Source organism: Emys orbicularis, chromosome 4 (genome assembly GCF_028017835.1).
Source record: "Emys orbicularis isolate rEmyOrb1 chromosome 4, rEmyOrb1.hap1, whole genome shotgun sequence".
Lineage (NCBI taxonomy): Eukaryota > Metazoa > Chordata > Testudines > Emydidae > Emys > Emys orbicularis.
In genome coordinates this window covers 90,506,160-90,525,482 of record NC_088686.1, presented here as the reverse complement: position 1 = coordinate 90,525,482, position 19,323 = coordinate 90,506,160, and the positions used below count along the sequence as shown (strand labels likewise).

Sequence of the window (19,323 nt, the reverse complement as noted above, 5' to 3'; positions counted from 1 at the left end):
TTCTTCTTGTTCTCCCAATTTTATCTGTTACTTTTTTGGTGCTGGGTTTTAAGTAAATGAATTTTAGAGCTGGAGGAAATATGGCAATAGCAGCCCTGGCAATAGAAATGCTGGATCGATATTCCTGCCCTCTTGTTATCCCAGGAAGAAGTAAGAGGCAGAAATGGCAGTGCAAGCTTCTACACACCGTGCTGCCTACTTATCTCCCACTCTGATTTTGAGTGTCCAATTCAGTAAGTGGGAAGAAAAGTCCACACATGACTATTTAATTTTTATCCTCTCAGAGTGACAATAAGGATGTGAATTACTGGTAGGGTAGGGTAATTTCTGGTATATGATCTCTGTCTTGTCCATTAAAAACTGGATTCAAGATCACCAACTCATTTAACATATGATACCAAATGGAGTTCACATTGTAATGTTTTCAATCACTGGATTTGAATCATTTCCATGACCTAAATGTGAGAATTTCTTTACTGACCAATACTCCAAGCTTCTGAGCTATCCAACTCCACAGCTTTTAATTTTTATTAAGATAAATGTTCTTATATCAACAACCTCCACACAGACCAAAACTGTGGATAACAATTAAGATATCCACTTCTTCCTGTTGGCTAGTGGCAAGAGAAGCAATCTTCTTGCTACATCCTCCTCCTTCCCTCGCTTTTTGCCTGTGATAACTTGATTCTCAAAACACTAGGAGGTGCCAAAACCACCCTATAATTTTGTAACGGTCAGCCATTGATACAAGTGTACAATCTACTCATTCATGCTCTCTAACAGGAACTAACACCAATTCCAGTGACTATGGTCCCTGAGTGGTACAGACCACACAATATAAATTTTAATTTGTAAGTGGTATGTAAATTTGACATTTTTAAAAAGCAATTTTTCAAGCTGGATGAGTAATCCTTTGAAGTTAAGGTATTTACCAGGCAAAGAGTCACATTTTTCCCTGAAGGTTAAGCTGACACTTATCAAAAGTGACAGGATTCATGAACATTTTTCCACTGAGGGTCCCTATCTTTATATTAAAAAAATGTACACACACACACACACACAATTAAATAGCCTACAGTGTGAAAATGTGTGCGAGAGCATGAAGGAAAGGAAAAATGCACACATGTATAGCTTGGGCAAGTTAGCTTGTAATAGGAAGACAAAGTCAAGGACTACATACATAACAATGGATGACATTATGAAAAGTCTTTCATAATATAATTCAGGTACAGAGAGTATAATTCTGGCCCAGGCTATGATTCTTTGACAACCTATTTCACAGTAGCAGATTTCAGTGATTTTATAATCACAGATAATGCACAGATTTATAATAATGGCTTGTCAATGGGTGGAACAGCAGGACTGAGACCCATTATTTTCCCAGACATTTTCACAGCATGTGCCAAGCACAGAGAAATGTGAACAATGACTAAGGAAGAGGCAATATTGCTTTTCTTAGTCAAACATACGCCTGTGGACGGATGTACAGAAGCCTATCTGTTCAGGTTTGTTGACGGTATTACCATGGAAATACTGACAAAGTTTTATATATAGCAATAGGCAACAAATACAACATTTTACAAGAATACAGAGAAAATCAGATATACGTGTTTTTTTTTCCAGAACTTAAAAAACTTCACTCCATTTTACACTGCTTTTATTTCCACTCCCTCAAAATCTGTACTGCAGTCACGTCTGTAAAGCCAATGAGAGCTGGACAGCATCAGTCTGAAGTATATGACACTACACCTAAATTAGCCAGATGCACAGTGGCCTTTTGACCCTTATTATTAAGCATTATTGTTCTTGCATGATGGCAGAATAGCAATTGGTGAAGCAAAGCAGATATATAAAACTTCTACTGGTACAGTAAAAACAAAGAATCTTGCAGACATAGGATTTCAGGAAGGGGTTCTCCTAAGATCTCACAAATTAAGCACGGTGCGGCTTGGTCTGTATGACCTCCAAGAAAATCCCAGGATATTGCAGGAAGCAGAGTACGGGGTTTTCTTTCTTCTAAATTAGCACTGAAACAGTAATCCCCTATGGTGTTATTAAAAGGCACAATATTTGTTCCTGGAGATGCTGTTCTTTTGCATGAGAAAGTTCTGACCATGCATGCTCGTTAAGGATTCCATAGCACTTTTTGCATGAATAGCTATGTTAGACTCCATGTTGTCATCAAATTCCTAATTGGATAATTATATTCCACCTACTGAAATTACTCTACAGTTTTAATTGGACACAAAGATTCACTAATTCCTGGTTTAAAATTCTGACCTGATTATGCACGTATACAGCTGCCATGTCCCACCTTACAGATGGCTACATTTTACAGTGGGTGAAGTGATTCCTATATGCAGTTTAGGAAAGTATTTTGTGATCCTTTGGAATGAAAGGGGCACACTATATGTAATCTCAGTTATTTCTTTGTAAATCTCAAATAACTCTATTGAAACCAATAGTTTTTCCTAGATTTACACAATTGGATATGAGGGCAAAATATGACTATAAATATAAATTAAGATAATTGTTGTTCACTGTTATTATTGATCATAGTAAAATCCTTACACTCTGCAAAGATTAGGGGCTAGATCCACAAAGGGATTTGGATGCCTAACTGCTAAGTTTAAAATTAGATATTCACCTCCCCATACACACACACAGCTGCTGCCTAACTCTGTAGATACCTAAATTCCCTAGGCACCTAAGTTTCCACCAACAAAGTCTGCTAGGTGCCTGCATTTCTACTGTTGGACATGTAAGCAGCTGCCTAAATCCTGGAGCCAAGTGCCTAATTGAGACCCATACCCTGACAAGACCCTCAAATTAGATATTTCCCACTTATCTTTCCTGCTAACCTGATCTGATAGGTGTGCTCATAGATTGAGAGTACACATACCAGATGGGATCCTGCAGAAAACACAGGCACTGGAGTAGAAACAATATCAAAGACAGGGTTTGAACCCATGTTTTTCCAGCTCTAAATCCAAGCTCAAGCCCACTAGATCTAATTGTCTCATTTTTTCTTCCATTCATGCCTTCTTCCATGCAGCACCTATATGCTTCGCACATTCTCCCAAGCCCAGTGTGCTTTCATTGGGATCACTCATAAAGAGCCACCTCTTCTGCATGGCCCCCAAATGTAATCAATCAGCAAACTGAGAAAAACAAATAAAGAGAGATTCCCTTCCTTTGGGCCTCCCACTGCATCTTGTGTTTCTAAGTCTATCATCTATATTGGAAGACATGGTGGGCAGAAATTTCCTTGCCATTTAGGCCTGTAGAACATCAAACACAATTTTCAGTGCCTGGCAATTAATTATAAAACCAATATGAACTAATGTAATCAATTATTGTATTCACAAGCCCACCTTCCTAGAAAACAGGTTCCATTTAACAGCAGAGACAGAATTTTGTTCACCAGCAAGAAAAGTAGCTGTTTTCCAACTTTTAAAAGTAACATTAGTGACATCAGAAATAGGCTTAGAATTATCTTCAAATTCATCCTGATCTTTCAATGAATTTAAAATCCTCCTTAGTTCCACTTTGATGGTCTGACAGGACAAACTCTCAAAACTGTTTTTAAAAAAATAAATAGGGGGGAAATTGTACCTTGGTGTTTGTCACTTGAAATGGAACTTTTGAGTCATTTGTAACTTGGGATGTCAGCTTCTCAGTTGGTTTTGAAGGGATTATATTCGTACCAGGCGGTTGATTGTGCAGAACGGAAGACAGGCAGAGTTGTACAGTCTCCTTCAGAGCTTTCAGCTGTGACTCCTGGGGAAAATGAGAAGTCATCAGCTCTTAAAGATAGGCTATAGTGAACAGTGTAGCTTGTTTTCTTTCTGCTCTGAACCAAACACTTGGCAACAGATGTAGGAATCTTTCTTATTAAAACAGGAAATTAAAGCAATTTAACTCACCCTTTACATAATTGCCCCGTGGATTACAGTATGTACACTGCACATCAAACAGACTGGGAAAGTCACAGTAAACTCCCTTCCATTCTCATACAACTTTAAAATTGCACTTCAATATGACATCCTGGTAAAGACCACTTATATTAAAAGGAACTAAGGTGTAATCTACCAAATGTCAGGTCTGTAACAGCCTTTGTTTTTAGGTTTGCTGGAGAGAAACAGATGTTCATTTGTGTGTTTCATACAAACACACACATACATGTGGGTATCTAGTATTGTGTCACTCATTCAGGATCCTCAGTATTTCTGCACAAGTGTATTTATTGTGACAGAAAGATTCTATCTCTCATATGCAATTATGCTTTCACATAGTTAATAATATATCCATAGTTTTGTTTGGATTGGGAAATTTTAAAATTACCATGGTCCCGATCAAAACAAAAAACACTCAGGATCCAGGAATTGTGAATAGTAAAATGGGTTGTTGTTCTCAAAATATTTAGGAGGCACTTCCTATAATTATACTGGGAGTTATGGTATAATTATAGGGAGTGCCTCCTACATATTGTGAGAACAGCAGCTCATTTTACCATTCACAGTTCTTGGATCCTGAGTGATCTTTTTAATAAAGAAAGTTAAATATCCCATTTGGATAGAAATACTGAGTATCTTGGATGAGTGGCACGATACTGCAAAGGAGTTGTATAACAGTCTTATAGAAAGGGATGCAGACCACTCTCTTATGGACTAATGTGATTGTCCAACTGATGTGCTGTAAGCATAGAGAGGAAGGATTTCCCAACGGTTAGGGCTCTAGCCTGGGACTTGGGAGTTCTAGGTTCAGTTCCCTGCTCTCCCAAAGGCTTCCTTGTGTGAACTCAGGCAAGTCACTTAGCCTCTCAGTGCCTCAGTTCCCTCCATGTAAAATGGGGTTAATAGAACTTCCCTTCCTCACAGGAGTGTTGTGAGGATAAATACACTAAAGATTATGAGGTGCTCAGATTCTATGATAATGGGGCCAGATAAGTACCTTAGGGCACGTCTTCACTACCCGCCGGATCGGCGGGTAGCGATCGATCTATCGGGGATCGATTTATCAGATTTATCTAGTGTAGACGCAATAAAATCGTTCCCCGACCGCTCTGCCGTCGACTCCAGAACTGCCGCCGTCCTCACTGCCAGGTAAGTCGACCTAAGATATTCGCGTAGCTGAAGTTGCGTATCTTAGGTCGACCCCCCCCCACCCCCGTAGTGTAGACCTTGCCATAGATAGATAGTTCCAAACATACAGTAACATGTAAAATAGAGAGAAAGGGCCACATTACATTACAGGTGTATCTGAAGTAATTTAGCTGCTTATATCTAGTGCAATTCGGCATGCCTTTAGCACTGCTAAGCCAAGTAACCAATAACAAACATTCTGAGATTTTTTTCCCCATTTTTTTAAATCCTGATAACTATGATGTGTTATCTATTAGAGAAGAATAGAACTGATCAGTCCCACCTTGCTTCCACCAAATTAGAACCTAGAGATAAATCACATAAATGGACCTGTTTGGTACCCAGGAGAGCACAACTTGGGTTTTAGTCAAGAAAAAAAACACCAGTATGAAAACTCCCAAGGGCGTGATGAAGCATTATTGCAAAAGCCCTATTCATATCAGAAAGAGGATAATCACAGAAACAAGAGATGGACAGAAGCTTAAAAGCAAAAAAAAAAAAAAAAAAGACAAAACAGAATAGTTTTCCTGTTTCCTTACTGTGGGAAAAACATCTGTAACTCAGTGCAGTGATTGTGTAGGCTTGCCAGAGTAAGTAAATAAAAATCATCCAATAGGAAAGCATTTTGCCTGAGTTTAAGGGCTCATTAAAGAGTAAAGGCCTGATCTTTGAGTCTGGTTGAGCTTTTCACAGTGCAAGGCCTGACATGGGGTGGGCGAGAGGAAAGAAAGAGAATTGCTTTATATGATTTTTGTACTCACCTGATCCCCAGGGCTGCTGGAGGCCAACTCATAAATCTGAAAAGCCTCAGGACTCCTCTTATAGTTGACTGTGATGGCTCTAAACACACTCCAGCCTTTCCCCTTCTACAAAATATATCTCCTACACTGGGTTTCTGAGGGGCAGTTACATAAAGCATAGGCAGGGAATCACCCTTTGGCCAACTAGGTGAGTTTTAAGCTTCCTTTATACCATCAGAGTAGAACAAGTGAATAGAATTGGAGCCAAGAATCTGGATCCAATTTCAGGTGTTGGCTGACATTTGAAGTATTTGACTGTGGTTCAAAATATGCTATATAACAGCTATACAATGCAATCCATTTCCAAAAGTAGTTATATTTCCCAAACTGTACATTCTTCTATCATCTTTCCTATACTCCAGACACTGTGTGTGCTGACATTGTGAGGTCAGTACATTAAGGCATTAATTTGATGAAGACAAAAGCCTTCTAGCTCAGTGGAAGGAGAATAACAAGTTCAAATCATAGAAACCCAAAGATTTTCAAATAAAGCACATTTAATAAAAATACTTTAGAATTATGCTTAGTATTGTATAGTAGTAGTATCTATTTTTTCTATTTCTTCGACTCCATTTCTCTCCATCTTCTACCTCCCAACCCTGCTCCCCCTCTCCCCCGCAGTATAAGAGCTTAGCTTAATGCTTTGAGAGAGAATGCAGAGTGGTCATCACATTAGTTACCATATCAAAACAAGAAGAGCAACTGGTGAAAATTAGAGCTGATCAAATTCCTGTTCCACAGGAAATTCCAAAATTTATTTTTGTTCTGAATTGGAACAATAAATCAAAATTTTATTTTGGAAAAAAAAAGTAAGTGACATTTCATTTTCATGTTACTGAAATGTTTTCTTACAATAATGTCAAAATTGTTTCATTTGAATAAGGTAACAACATTTTGTTTCGCCTTGATCAACTCAACTTTTATACATTATATACTATATTATATATAGGTAATTGGTTCTTGATTTGCTTAGTGAGCATCCAGTCATTTGTAATTTTTATTCTAATAATTTAGCTAATTGGTGCTTGGTTTGCTCAATTAGAATTCTAACTGTATTCTAATGTCCAATAGAACATCTCAATTTTGTTGACTCAGCATTTTTCAATGGACAAACGTTCAGTTGCAAAAATTTGACTAGTTCTAACTAGGTCTATTACTCACAAAGTGTAAGACTGTACCTGACCTTTGTGAGCATGCAAATGGAGTTTGGGAAGGGTTCAGAGACCCTTCAATCCCACCTCACTGAAAGTCCAGGGACAATCACAGTTCCACACTTGTGGGAGATCAATGACTGTTTCTCCACACACCCCAAAAGCAGCTGGGGGAGGCAAATCCATTGTGCAATACTCCGCAACCAATAACTGGCCTGCAGAGCTAGCTGGGTGCCCTGAGGGAAGAATGCCGTACAAGCTAAGCTATCCCTTGAGATTGCACATTTCCTCTACACTGCCAGGAGGTGAGAGATGGACTGTGGCTCAATCATTCCCATGGGGTTATATACATCTGAACTACATCATGCTAGGGACTGTGGCTAAATTAGGGTGACCAGACAGCAAGTGTGAAAAATCAGGACAGGGGGTGGGGGGTAATAGGAGCCTATATAAGAGAAAGACCCAAAAATCGGGATTGTCCCTATAAAATCGGGACATCTGGTCACCCTAGGCTAAATGCTAAAATCTAGCCCCAAAGTTGAACAAGTATCAACATCTCTTTGTTGCAAGGTAACCTTAGAATTCGGCTTGATATGAGTTTCTCAGACAGTTTACTTTTAATCTTATTGATCCCAATCTTGAAAACCCTACATTTGAGTTTAAATTTTATGCACTGATTAGTTCCATTGACTTCAGTGGGAGTATTCCTAGTACATTAAGTGCATGTTTAAGTCTTTGCAGAACTGATGCCTTATTTTGTTTTTTTTTTTGTCAAGTTACACTGAAGTGTCCATAGCTAATAGAGCTAAACACGTTTATAGCACCCAGATAAATTCTTACTTTGTCAAGGGCGGCTTTTTCCAGCTTATCTTTTGCAATTGCTAGCTTTTGCTCCAGATCTGTTAGCTGTTGTGCCTGTGGGAATAAAAAAAAAAAAGTAGTTGATGTAATTTACAATACAATCATTTCCCCAGTAATTTTGTGTGCTATGCCTGTGAGAGAGGAAAGGGTTTAACTTTGCAGATTAAAGTCAAAATTACTTGCCAGATGACCAAGCCCCAAGGGATATTTTTACTGAGAAAATGTGGCTTTTTATGTGGGAACTGGGACCAATCCTGCCCTGTTTATGTCAATGGAAGTTTAGTCATTAACATCAGTGGCTGTAGGAAAAGTCTCCATGTGTTCTGCAGAATTTAGAAACTCCAACGTAGAGTACCTTTTGTAAAAATTAAAGTGTTAGTATAGTTTTTGTTGCTTGGCTAGTCTTGTATTCCTAACCATTCAGACTTTCTCTACTAAACTGGAGATTAGACTACAGATACACATGCACAAACAGCCATACTTACATACTGTGACAAGCTGCAGGGCCTACTCCCTGGTAAACATGGAGTTAACTCCAACTCTGGTTCTCCCTCCTCTTGTGTTTGGCACTCAAAGGAAGGGGTATAGGAATGGCTGTTTTTGAAACAGTGTAGAGTCCAAATCCAGGGGCCCAGGCTAACCCCACACAGGAGGAGTTTTCTCGAGAAAGAGACCTTGGTAATTTAGACAAATGTTAAGTGTGTGCGGAGTCATTCCACTGGGTTACATTTACAGCAGTCTACCTGAGTTTCCTTAATTAACAGCAAGGAGTGATTTCCCCCCTCAGGAACTCAGTATAATTCAATAGAATTTTCCCTCCAGAGAAAGAAAATTCTAGTAGGGAATTTAACTTTTAAGGAGTTAAGAGTCTCTAGCTTCCTATGCCTGTGACACCTATAATGTAATAGCACCTACCATGTAACTAAAGAGATGTGTTTTTTTGGTTTTGTTTTATTGTTTTACTTGCAAATATAAATAGCTTTGTAGTTATTTTCAATGTTAATGAAGGAGAAGGGAGGAAAGGACATGGGACCAAATGGCTGTCTTTTCCATCTGAAACTGTAATGAGGCATTGTGCATTTTTTGCATATGAATAGATCTACAAGGTTCTAACTCATCAGTCAAAGGACACCACATTTTAGGCCTTTGTAAATGTTTAAACAAACAACAAATTGCTAAAACATATTGCTAATTTTTCCCAGAGATACCACAATCCAGATGTCTGACTCACCTACTTCCCACCCTGCTAAAGATCTTGTGTGTGACATTTTCCTATTTTATTATTTGGTAGACTTTGGCTATGCTGTAGGTGGTTGAACAATGGAAAATTAACTGAATGTCATGTACAGAATTAAAAGCAAAGAGTTATATTAAATATATAGTTTTAAATGTCTGACAAACTAACAAAAGTCATGACAGTCAGAGTCATGGCACTCCATTCTCCTGCTGATGTGAAGAAAAGGCACTTGTTCATATCTAAACTCTTACAGTTTGTTATGTAGGCACAATGGGACAGGACTGATGAGCCCCTCTCTCTAGACTGGTTAGACTTTGGACAGTTAAGCTGCTCAAGATTTGGGTATCGGAAGATTTGCTTCCACTCCTCTGTTAGCATTAACTCTAGATATTCTTGCTGTTCATATAAACATGGTGATGAGTTTAGGTGGTTTTTGCTTCCCCTCTCTTCATTGATGCCAAGTGAGGAAGCCTTCAGGTGTTTATTGCTACAATAAAGTTGTGACCATTTGGTCAAAAATCTACTTTTTGTGACTGTCCCATTCACAATCCTGACCTGGGAGGTAATGAACCCAATAGATTATAATGACTTTAAAGTCATAGCGTGTAAGGCCAGAAGGGACCACCAATCTAACCTCCTGTATATCACAGGCCACCAACACCACCCAGCACCCACCCACTAAACTCTGCAACTTAAATCAGACCAAAAGTATTACAGCCCACAGGAGACTAAACTATTGTGTGTCGAGACTAGGAAGGACTGAGGTTTACTAGTGCTGGAGTTTCCTGCACTGGCAGGGAAATGATAGAGTGAGATATACCCAGCTAATCCTGGCAAGTGACCTGCACCCATGTGCTGCAGAGGAAGGCAAGAAAACCCCAAGATCACTGCCAATCTTATCTGAGAAAATATTCCTTCCCGGCCCCACATATGGAAACCGGTAAGAACCTGAGCATGTGAGCAAGAACCAACCAGCCAAGCATGTGAGAGAAAGAATGCTCAGTGTCACCTCAGAGCCCTGGCCTTCCCATCCAGTCTCATCTCAAGCCAGGCCATCAGAGAAGGAGATAAAAACAAAACAACCCAGAATACACTGGAGGGGGGTGAGGAGAAATCCCTTCCTGATCCCTGCAAGTGGTTGTCTGAAACCCCCAAAGCATGAGCTTTTAGGGACAGAAGTCAGAAACTGGAAATGAGCCCCGGTTGTTGACCTCCACCACCTACCATCACACGCAACTCTGTCATACAATTGCACTTGTAAGTTTGCCCAGCTCTCTCTTATCCGCTCTGTGGTCCTTTATCAGGACCAGTCTTCTGTCTGGCTTCCAGGAGGATTCCTCTCTCATGCAGCCTGTCCACCATCCTTTGCCTGGGCTTCTGAGCTCCTCCAGGCAGCACGTGTGGCAGATCTGGAGGGGCAGGGTTACCTTGGCTCAGTATTGCCCTTTAACAACTTCAGGCCCAGTGGGAGTTTGAATATCCCATCACACATCCCTAGTGCATTAATAGAAAGCAATCATATCCCCTGTAAGCCTTCTTTATGCTAGCCTAAACAAGCCAATCTCTTCCAGTCTCCTCTCTTAAGAGACAGAGGGGTAGCTGTGTTGGTCTGGATCTGTAAAAAGCAACAGAGAGTCCTGTGGCACCTTTAAGACTAACAGATGTATTGGAGCATAAGCTTTTGTGGGTGAATACCCACTTCATTAGACGCATGCGTATTCACCCACGAAAGCTTATGCTCCAATACATCTGTTAGTCTTAAAGGTTCCACAAGACTCTCTGTTGCTTCTCTTAAGAGAGGCCCTCCATTCTCCTGATAATCCTATACCTCTTCTCTGCACCTGTTTAAATTCATCTTTCTTGAATATGGGTGACCAGAATTATACACAGTATTCCAAATGAGGTCTCACCAGAGCCTTGTACAATGGCATTAATACTTAACTATTTCTCTTAGAAATGCCATACCTGATGCATCCTAGGATCACATTTGCCTTTTTCACAGCCACATCATGTTGGTGGCTCATAGTCATCCTGTGATTGACCCACAAGCCCAGGTCTCTCTCCTTCTCTCTCGCTTCCAACTGACGGGCCCTCAACTTTTAGCAGAAATTCTTATTATTAGACCCAGAGTGTCTGACCTTCAGTTTGTACTATTGAACTTCATCCTATTTCTGTTACTCCAGCCTTCAAAGTCATCCTGATCTTCCTGTGTGATGTTCCGATCCTCCTCTGTATTGACAATGCCTCCCAACTTTGTATCATCAGCAAATTTCATTAGTGCACTCCTACTCTTTGTGCCAAGATCATTAATAGAAATAATCAATAAGGTTAGTCCCAAGACAGATCCTTGATGAACTCCACTAGCAACACTCTCTAGTCTGATAATTCACCTTTCAGCACAATCAGATGCCTTCTCTACCTTACAGAGTTCCTCATCTGCCTTACAGTTTGTGTACTGATCCCCATCTTCCCTAATATAACTAATACTTCTCCATGTGGCATTGTGTCAAATGCTTTACTGAAGTCCAAGTGCACTAGATTTTGCTTATCTAAAAAAATCAGTTATTTTTCCAAAGAAGGAAATCATGTTAATATGGCATGATCTACCGTTGGTAATCCTATGTTGCATTACACCCCCTTTATCATTTACCTCTATGCATTTAATTATTCTTTCCTTCCCAATTTGTTCTAAAGCCTTTCATACTACTGAGGTCGGACTTACATGTCTGAAATCGCCTAGATCACTTTTGTTCCCTTTCCTAATTATAGATATGACGTTAGCTATTTTCCAGTCAGATTGTACTACCCTCAGATAATTTTTTTTAACAATCCTTGCTACTGGACTAAAAATCTCATGTTGTAAGGATGGGCAGGACACAAACTCAGGTCAGCAGAGTGACCAGGCAACAGACACCTCCAGACTGCCACTTGGCCACAGCAGTAACCCAGCCACTCCCTGCGACCTGCAAACTGCAGCACACGTACACTATGGGAAGTCCTGTCCAAAACACCTGATTGGCAGCCACTGGAGGCTCCAGTTGGTCCCTTGACACTGTATAAGTCCACAGGGTGTAGAAGGAAGTGTCCAGGTATCAAGATGGATCCCCAGCAAGCTACCATAACTAATACTGCTTCTCTGCCTCCAAAGTCCCAACATCAACTTTGGCTCTGACTTGGATTCTGACCCTCATTCTGGACCCAGAACCCTGGCACAGGTTCTGACCTCTGGTACTGAACTAGCCTGTAAGTCTGACCTCAAGTCACTTGAGTCCCACCCCAAGACCCTGACAACTTACCTGGACCACTCCTAATCCAAGCTGATGGCCAGTCCTGTGGGAACATGGAGGCATAAGGTCATCCCCTACCTGGCATATCTCAAAGGGCACCAGAAATGCCTGAATGGGTTGATCATCCCCAGGAGGAACTCCCAGCATTGAGAACCAGACCCTGCCGATGCAGATTACTCAGATACATGACAAAAACACTGCACAGTGGACTCAACTGGCACAGTATGCCGCCAAGAACCAGTCTCTGACGGAGCAGACCACCTGGCTCCAAGATGAGAATATTGTACTCTGGACAAGTGTCGTGCCATGCCAGACCCCCCCTCCCCAAATATGGGGCTGACCGTTCGCCTCCATGAACACTTCAGCAGAGACCAACAATTCAGGGGGATTCTTAATCAATGTTATTTGCAGTTCCTCCACTGCTCCATGTCCTATCCCATTGATCAAGCTAAGGTAGGATTTGTAATTAGTCTCCTAACAGAAGAGCTGTTAGACTGGGCCACATCCCTGCTAGAACAAGGAAGCCCAGTGCTGATGAACTGAAACACCTAGTTGGCAGCCAGTATCAAGAGGAGTGACCCAGGGGTCTGTCCTGGGGCCGGTTTTGTTCAACATCTTCATTATGATCTGGATGATAGGATGGATTGAACCCTCAGAACGTTTGCAGATGACACTAAGCTGGGGGGGAGAGGTAGATACACTGGAGGGTAGGAATAGGGTCCAGAGAGACCTAGACAAATTGGAGGATTGGGCTAAAAGAAATCTGATGAGGTTCAACAAGGACAAGTGCATAGTCCTGCATTTAGGACGGAAGAATCCCATGCACTGCTACAGGCTGGGGACCGACTGGCAAAGTGGCAGTTCTGCAGAAAAAGACCTGGGGATTACAGTGGACGAGAAGCTGGATATGTTGCCAAGAAGGCTAATGGCACTTTGGGCTGCATTAGTAGGAGCATTGCCAGCAGATCGAGGGAAGTGATTATTCCCCTCTATTCGGCACTGGTGAGGCCACATCTGGAGTATTATGTCCAGTTTTGGGCCCCCCACTACAGAAAGTATGTGGACAAATTGGAGAGAGTCCAGTGGAGGGCAATGAAAATGATTAGGGGGTGGGGGCACATGATTTATGAGGAAAGGCTGAAGGAACTGGGCTTATTTAGTCTGCAGAAGAGAAGAGCGAGGGAGGATTTGATATCAGCCTTCAACTATTTGAAGGGGGGTTCCAAAGAGGATGGAGATAGGCTGCTCTCAGTGGTGGCAGATGGCAGAACAAGGAGCAATGGTCTCAAGTTGCAGTGTGTGGGGGTGTCTAGGTTGGATATTAAGAGAAACTATTTCACTAGGAAGGTGGTGAAGCACTGGAATGGGTTACCTAGGGAGATGGTAGAATCTCCCTCTTCAGAGGTGTTTACGGCCCAGCTTGACAAAGCCCTGGCTGGGATGATTTAGTTGGAGTTAGTCCTGCTTTGTTGGACTAGATGACCTCCTGAGGTCTCGTCCAACCCTAATCTTCTATGGCTCTATGATTCTACAATTCTACCTTCCTTCAGCCTTTTTTTTTTTTTTTTGGCATTTTCATTGACCTCCACTGCACTTGCTCAGCCAGAGCAACCCTGCAAAAACTCCAACAGGAGCAGAGGTTGGTCACCTCCTATGTCACCCACCTAAGATGAATCATCTCTGACACCAGGTAAAACAAGGTGGCCCAGTTCTACCAGTTTCAATGGGGATTATACAAGGAAGTCAAAGACGTACTAGCTTACGTGGGAACCCTGACCCACTTGGATGCCTTTGCTGACCTTGCTGTACTCAGTGACAAACTGCTTGAGCGATGCAAAGAAAGGAAGGGGTTTGTGCCACATCCCTGCCAATACTCCTTGGTAACAGTCCCCAGCCCAGTGTCCATTCAACTCAATGCAGCCCACATCCATATGACTCCAAGGAAAGAGAATGCTGTTGCAACCACCATGGGGAACCTGGTCATGCACTTTTTGGCTGCCCATCATGGGCCCCAGTCCAGCAAAATTTGTGAAATGACTGAGCCCAGACATGGCAAAGGGAGCCAGTCTGGGTGGGCCATGAGCCATTCATCCCCTTACTGAAGCATGCTGAAGGAATGGTGAGTCCTCGTTACACCTCCAAGTTCAGGTTTGCTTCCACAACCCAGGTTTGCCTCAATGAGTTTCCCCCAGAACGGGTACTCGTGAACACCAGAGCAGTGAACAACTTCATGGAGACCAATGCCACACACGCCTTGGGTATCGCAGTGCAGCCAAATCCAAACCCCTGATCTCAGAGACTGTAGATGACTCGCTCGTGTCCTTGGACCCAATGACATAGGAGACTGTGCCTTTGTAAGTTGTTATCCAGAATCACCGAAGAATTGTAAAGTTTCATGCAATCCATTCACCGCACTTCCCCATAATCACTGGTGTCTCGTGGCTGGCAATCTATGACCTTCATGTCTGCGGTAGGAACGCAAAATCAGTTTCTGCTCTGAATTCTGCCTTCAAGTCTGCCTATGTACATTGCCTAATGGATTCTGGCCAGAGACTGGGCCACTGCCAGGAAATCGCTGGACTCTAGCTGTAGGCCAGGTGCTACCATCACCACGATCAACTCCTGCTCTTCTTGCTAAGTACAGCAACTTTGAGAAGAGATGCAGACATCTTACCATCCCACCAGGACTATAACTGTCTGATTGAGCTACAGCCTGAGGCCAAAATACCCTATACTATATCTATGTAATGTCAGAACCAGAACTGGTCACCCTGTGTTCCTATCTCCAGAAGGATCTGGAAAGGGGCTTATTTGGCCATCAACATCTCCTACCAGGGCCCCTCTTCCTTTTATCAAAAGGAAAGATGGAATCCAGGATTTATCATGGATTATTGGGCCCTCAATCAAATAATCATCAGAAACTGGTAGCCCCTCACACTCATCCTGGAGTTATTGGACCATGTGCGGTCAGCTGATATATTCACTAAGCTCAGAGGCCTGTGTGGAGCTATCAACCTGGTAAGGATCAGAGCAGGGATGAATTGAAGACAGCTTTTTTCAAACCTGATATGGTCATTATGAATACTTGGCAATGCCATTCGGTCTCACAAATGCCCCTGCCACTTTGCAGTTTATCAAGTATCCCATGATGTCCTAGACCAGTACATCTAAGTCTAAGGTGCTAAAGCAAAGACATCTCTGCTGGGCCCTGTTCTTCACCTGTTTTAATGTCACCATCACCAGTCACCCTGGAGCCCAGAACAAGGCTGCTGACGCCTTGTCCTGAAAAGGGGAGTATCTTACCAGCCAACTCCCCTCAAGCACAGAACCACCACACATCCTCAAACCCTGCAATTTCCTGGATGCCACCATTTCCCAATACTTCCTGTCTTTGATCCACTCATCAACAGGGTAGGAACACTCTCCCAAGGAACTTGAGGTAGGAAGCAAGGCAACATCAAATATGGGATGATTTCCTCTGTTGTCAAGGGTCACCTGTACATTCCACCAGGCTACCCCCGACTTGAGGTCCTGAACTCAGTCAGGACTTCCCACTAGTAAGCCACTTCAGCCACCTCAAGATTCTTTACCTAATTAGCCACTTCTGATGGCCTACGATGTGAGCAATGGAAGTATGCAGTCGGACCAAGTGGCCATCCACAAGTCCCCTTGGAGCTCTAATACCTGCCAAGTCCTCAGAAAAACCCTGGGCAGCCATCACCCTGGATTTTATAGTGCAGCAGCTCCCTGTGTCTGACGGATACACCATCATCCTCACCGTGGTCAATCAATTAATCAAAATGCCCCACTTTGCCCCCCTTGCACACCTGCCCATCACTAAAGAGATGTTTTGACTGCTGGTGACACACTTTATCCATCTCCATGGGCTCCCCAGACAGACTACTTGACTGAGGTCTGCAATTTGTCTTGTGGTTCTGGCACAAAACTTTGCTGCTGCTACTTGGAGTCTGCACCTACACATCCTCCATCTATCACCCACAGACCGATGGCCAGTCTGAGAGAATGAATCAGATTTTAGAACGACATCTATAGTACTTTACAAATGATCACCAGAATGACTGGTCAGCTGTCCTGCCCTAAGCAGAATTCACCTACAGTAACGCAGATCACGTCTCCACTGGGCAGTGTCTATTTGAATTTTGGGTTCCATCTCTGTCTTCACCCATCTGTACCTGCCATCTCCACAAACCTGGCAGCCACCAACAGGCTTACTGAAAACAGAAGCAAAGTATCCATTAGTTTTTGGGCCATATCTACATCATCTTTAACTTCCTTTCCATCCACACTGCATAGCATTCCAACTTCATACTTCCTTATTCTTTTTTTATTTATAATTGAAAAATATTTTATCTATCTTAATTTCCTTGGCAAAAGCTAATTCAGATAGGCTTTTAGCAATTCTCATTTTACTCCTACATTTTCTAACCTCCATGATTTAATTTTCTTTGCTGGTAGACCCTTTCTTCCATTCCCTATAGGCTCTTTGCTTATGTCTAATTACCTTTTTGAGGTGGTTATTCATCCATTTGGATTGGCAGTTTTTCTTTACATTTTTCTTCCTTACTTGGGATGCAAATTTCAGATAGCTTTTGTGTAGTTGCTTTGAAGAAATTCCAAGCCTCCTCCACATTTAAGTCATTGAGCTCTTCAGTCCATCTGACTTTAACTAATTCCCTTAATTTCCCCAAATCTGTACTTTTAAAACAAGCTGATTTTGGTTATTTTACCATTTAATTTAAACTTAATCAACTTGCGATCACTTGATCCAAGGTTATTCCCAATGACTAGCTCTTCTAAAACTTTACTTCATATCATGTAAAACCTTCTGAATCTATGGAGTATAGATAGCATTCTTGAAAAGGAGTGATAATATGCATCATAAAAATCATTTTGCAGGCAGCAATTATTATCTAAGCAGTACACATTTACTTGGGTATATATTTTTTAAAGTAATAGTTTGGGTTGATTGATTTACTTTAATGGCTGAGTCTATCACGTAAATTATTTTACTTCACAGGCTATTGAACCAATAGGCCAATGTAGTATCAATCCTGCTGCTACAAACTGACATTAAGTCCTTGCACTAAAAATTCTTTTTATTGATATAATGGATTGTTCATTCAGCAGCAGCTGATATTAAATCTCAGCTCACCTCTTTATCCCTCTGTAATTTTACAATGCCCAAATTAATTATTTTCCAAAAAAATTCAGAATTGTCTGTTAAATTCCATCTCATATGGTACAATTTTGCTGCTACTTTCAGCTAATCCTTTGAAAATTTTTTGTTAATTAACATAACCCAGACAGTGAAGAGAGGCTAAGGAAAGAGCACAATTGGTACCCAGAATGAGCAAAACCACTTCAATGTGGATTATATTAAAAAAATTATTCTAAAATGCTATGGAGAATGAGCACAGCTTAAAAGCTTTTCATTCTTTTTACCAGAAATAAATAAATTACCAGTTTGAGCAGCTCTTCCCAATAATTATTATAGTGAAGAATACTGCTAGAATTGGTGATCTCTTACCCACTGGTAAAAGAAAAGTTTTAACTACGCCCACTATAAGGGCATGATACTGAGAGGCATGGAGGGCCCTCAACCCCTCATTAATGTCCATAGTACTGATCTTCTCATAGGATTCAGCACCTTGATGAATCAGGCCCTAATAGAGGAGAAATGAAATGAAATAATAGCATTGAATCCCCTGAGAGAGCATTTTGAGCACTTACTCTAAGTGCAGGAACTTAAAGCCACTTAGGAGTCCTGCATTCCCTTCCCACACCCAAACTCCCACCGAACTCAATGTACTCATCCTATTTCTCACAAATTACCTTAGAGAAAATGCCAGCATTTAAATAAATATCTATAGATATAGAAAAAAAGAGAGAGATGGCTATTGGGCTAGAGTCTGATCTATGTTGCATAGATAAAACTCCAGAGTGGCTCTGGATCAGAATGAGGATTTTTGTGTCTATTTGAATCTGTGATATGTCAAACAGTATGCAAACTTTTTTTCTTCTTTTCCATGGCACAATGTCTTTGATTGTTTAACAAAGATCTATAATTATTGCATGCTGTATATCATATTGAAGTTCTAAAGGGTAAGTGCTCTCTCTCTCTCTCTCTCTCTCTCTCAAAGCCATACAGCAAGTAATACAGGTGATACACTCTATGATCCTCAGAAGGTAGATATTTTATGCTTTTGGAGACCAGACATAATGTCTTCAGATGTGTTAATGTTGTTCCCTGCAAAATCTAAATTTTTCAGAGGGGAGGCATGGAACAAAGGGCATATATACATCATCTTCTGGAACACAGAACACTGCATATCACTATAAAGCAGCTCACCCAGCTTCTAACAAGCAATCTACATTCAAGCCACACTCCAAATATAGCCCCTTCACTTTCCTCCTCATGGAAGGCTAGCCCTGAGATTTCTCCGGCAGGATCTCCTCATCCTAATCCCTAGCTGCCGCTGCTTCAGAGAGAGATCTAATACCTCGTGTTTCAGTTAATAAAATCCTTTTGCTAGCATGGCTCAGCAGAAAAACAAAACAAAACAAAACAAAAACAAACAAACAAACAAACAAAAAACCCCAGCAATTCTATCTCTATGCATGGCTTCATGCACTGCCCCCTGACATCAAAATGACTCATCAGAAGCATGCTATATCCCTTTGCGGAGCCCTGGAATCTAACATCCTGTTACAGTTGCGCACAAATTACGTCTGACTTCTGCATAGGACATACAGGCAGTCCATGAAATGGCTCCTTTATGATCTCTTCCCCTCCTGTCCCTAACTTCTGTGCAGCCATAATTT

The 19,323-nt window shown here is 41.4% G+C and overlaps 1 protein-coding gene across 1 annotated transcript in view; it reads right to left on the bottom strand.

Annotated features, from left to right (window-relative positions):
• Positions 1 to 19,323, bottom strand: part of LUZP2 (leucine zipper protein 2) — a 359,428-nt gene that overhangs the window by 61,508 nt on the left and 278,597 nt on the right. The window contains exons 8-9 of the mRNA XM_065404319.1: positions 7,936 to 8,010; positions 3,616 to 3,780 (exon numbers count right to left, since the gene is read on the bottom strand). Coding sequence (XP_065260391.1) covers positions 3,616 to 3,780; positions 7,936 to 8,010 — 240 coding nt within the window. The remainder of the gene's footprint in view (positions 1 to 3,615; positions 3,781 to 7,935; positions 8,011 to 19,323) is intronic.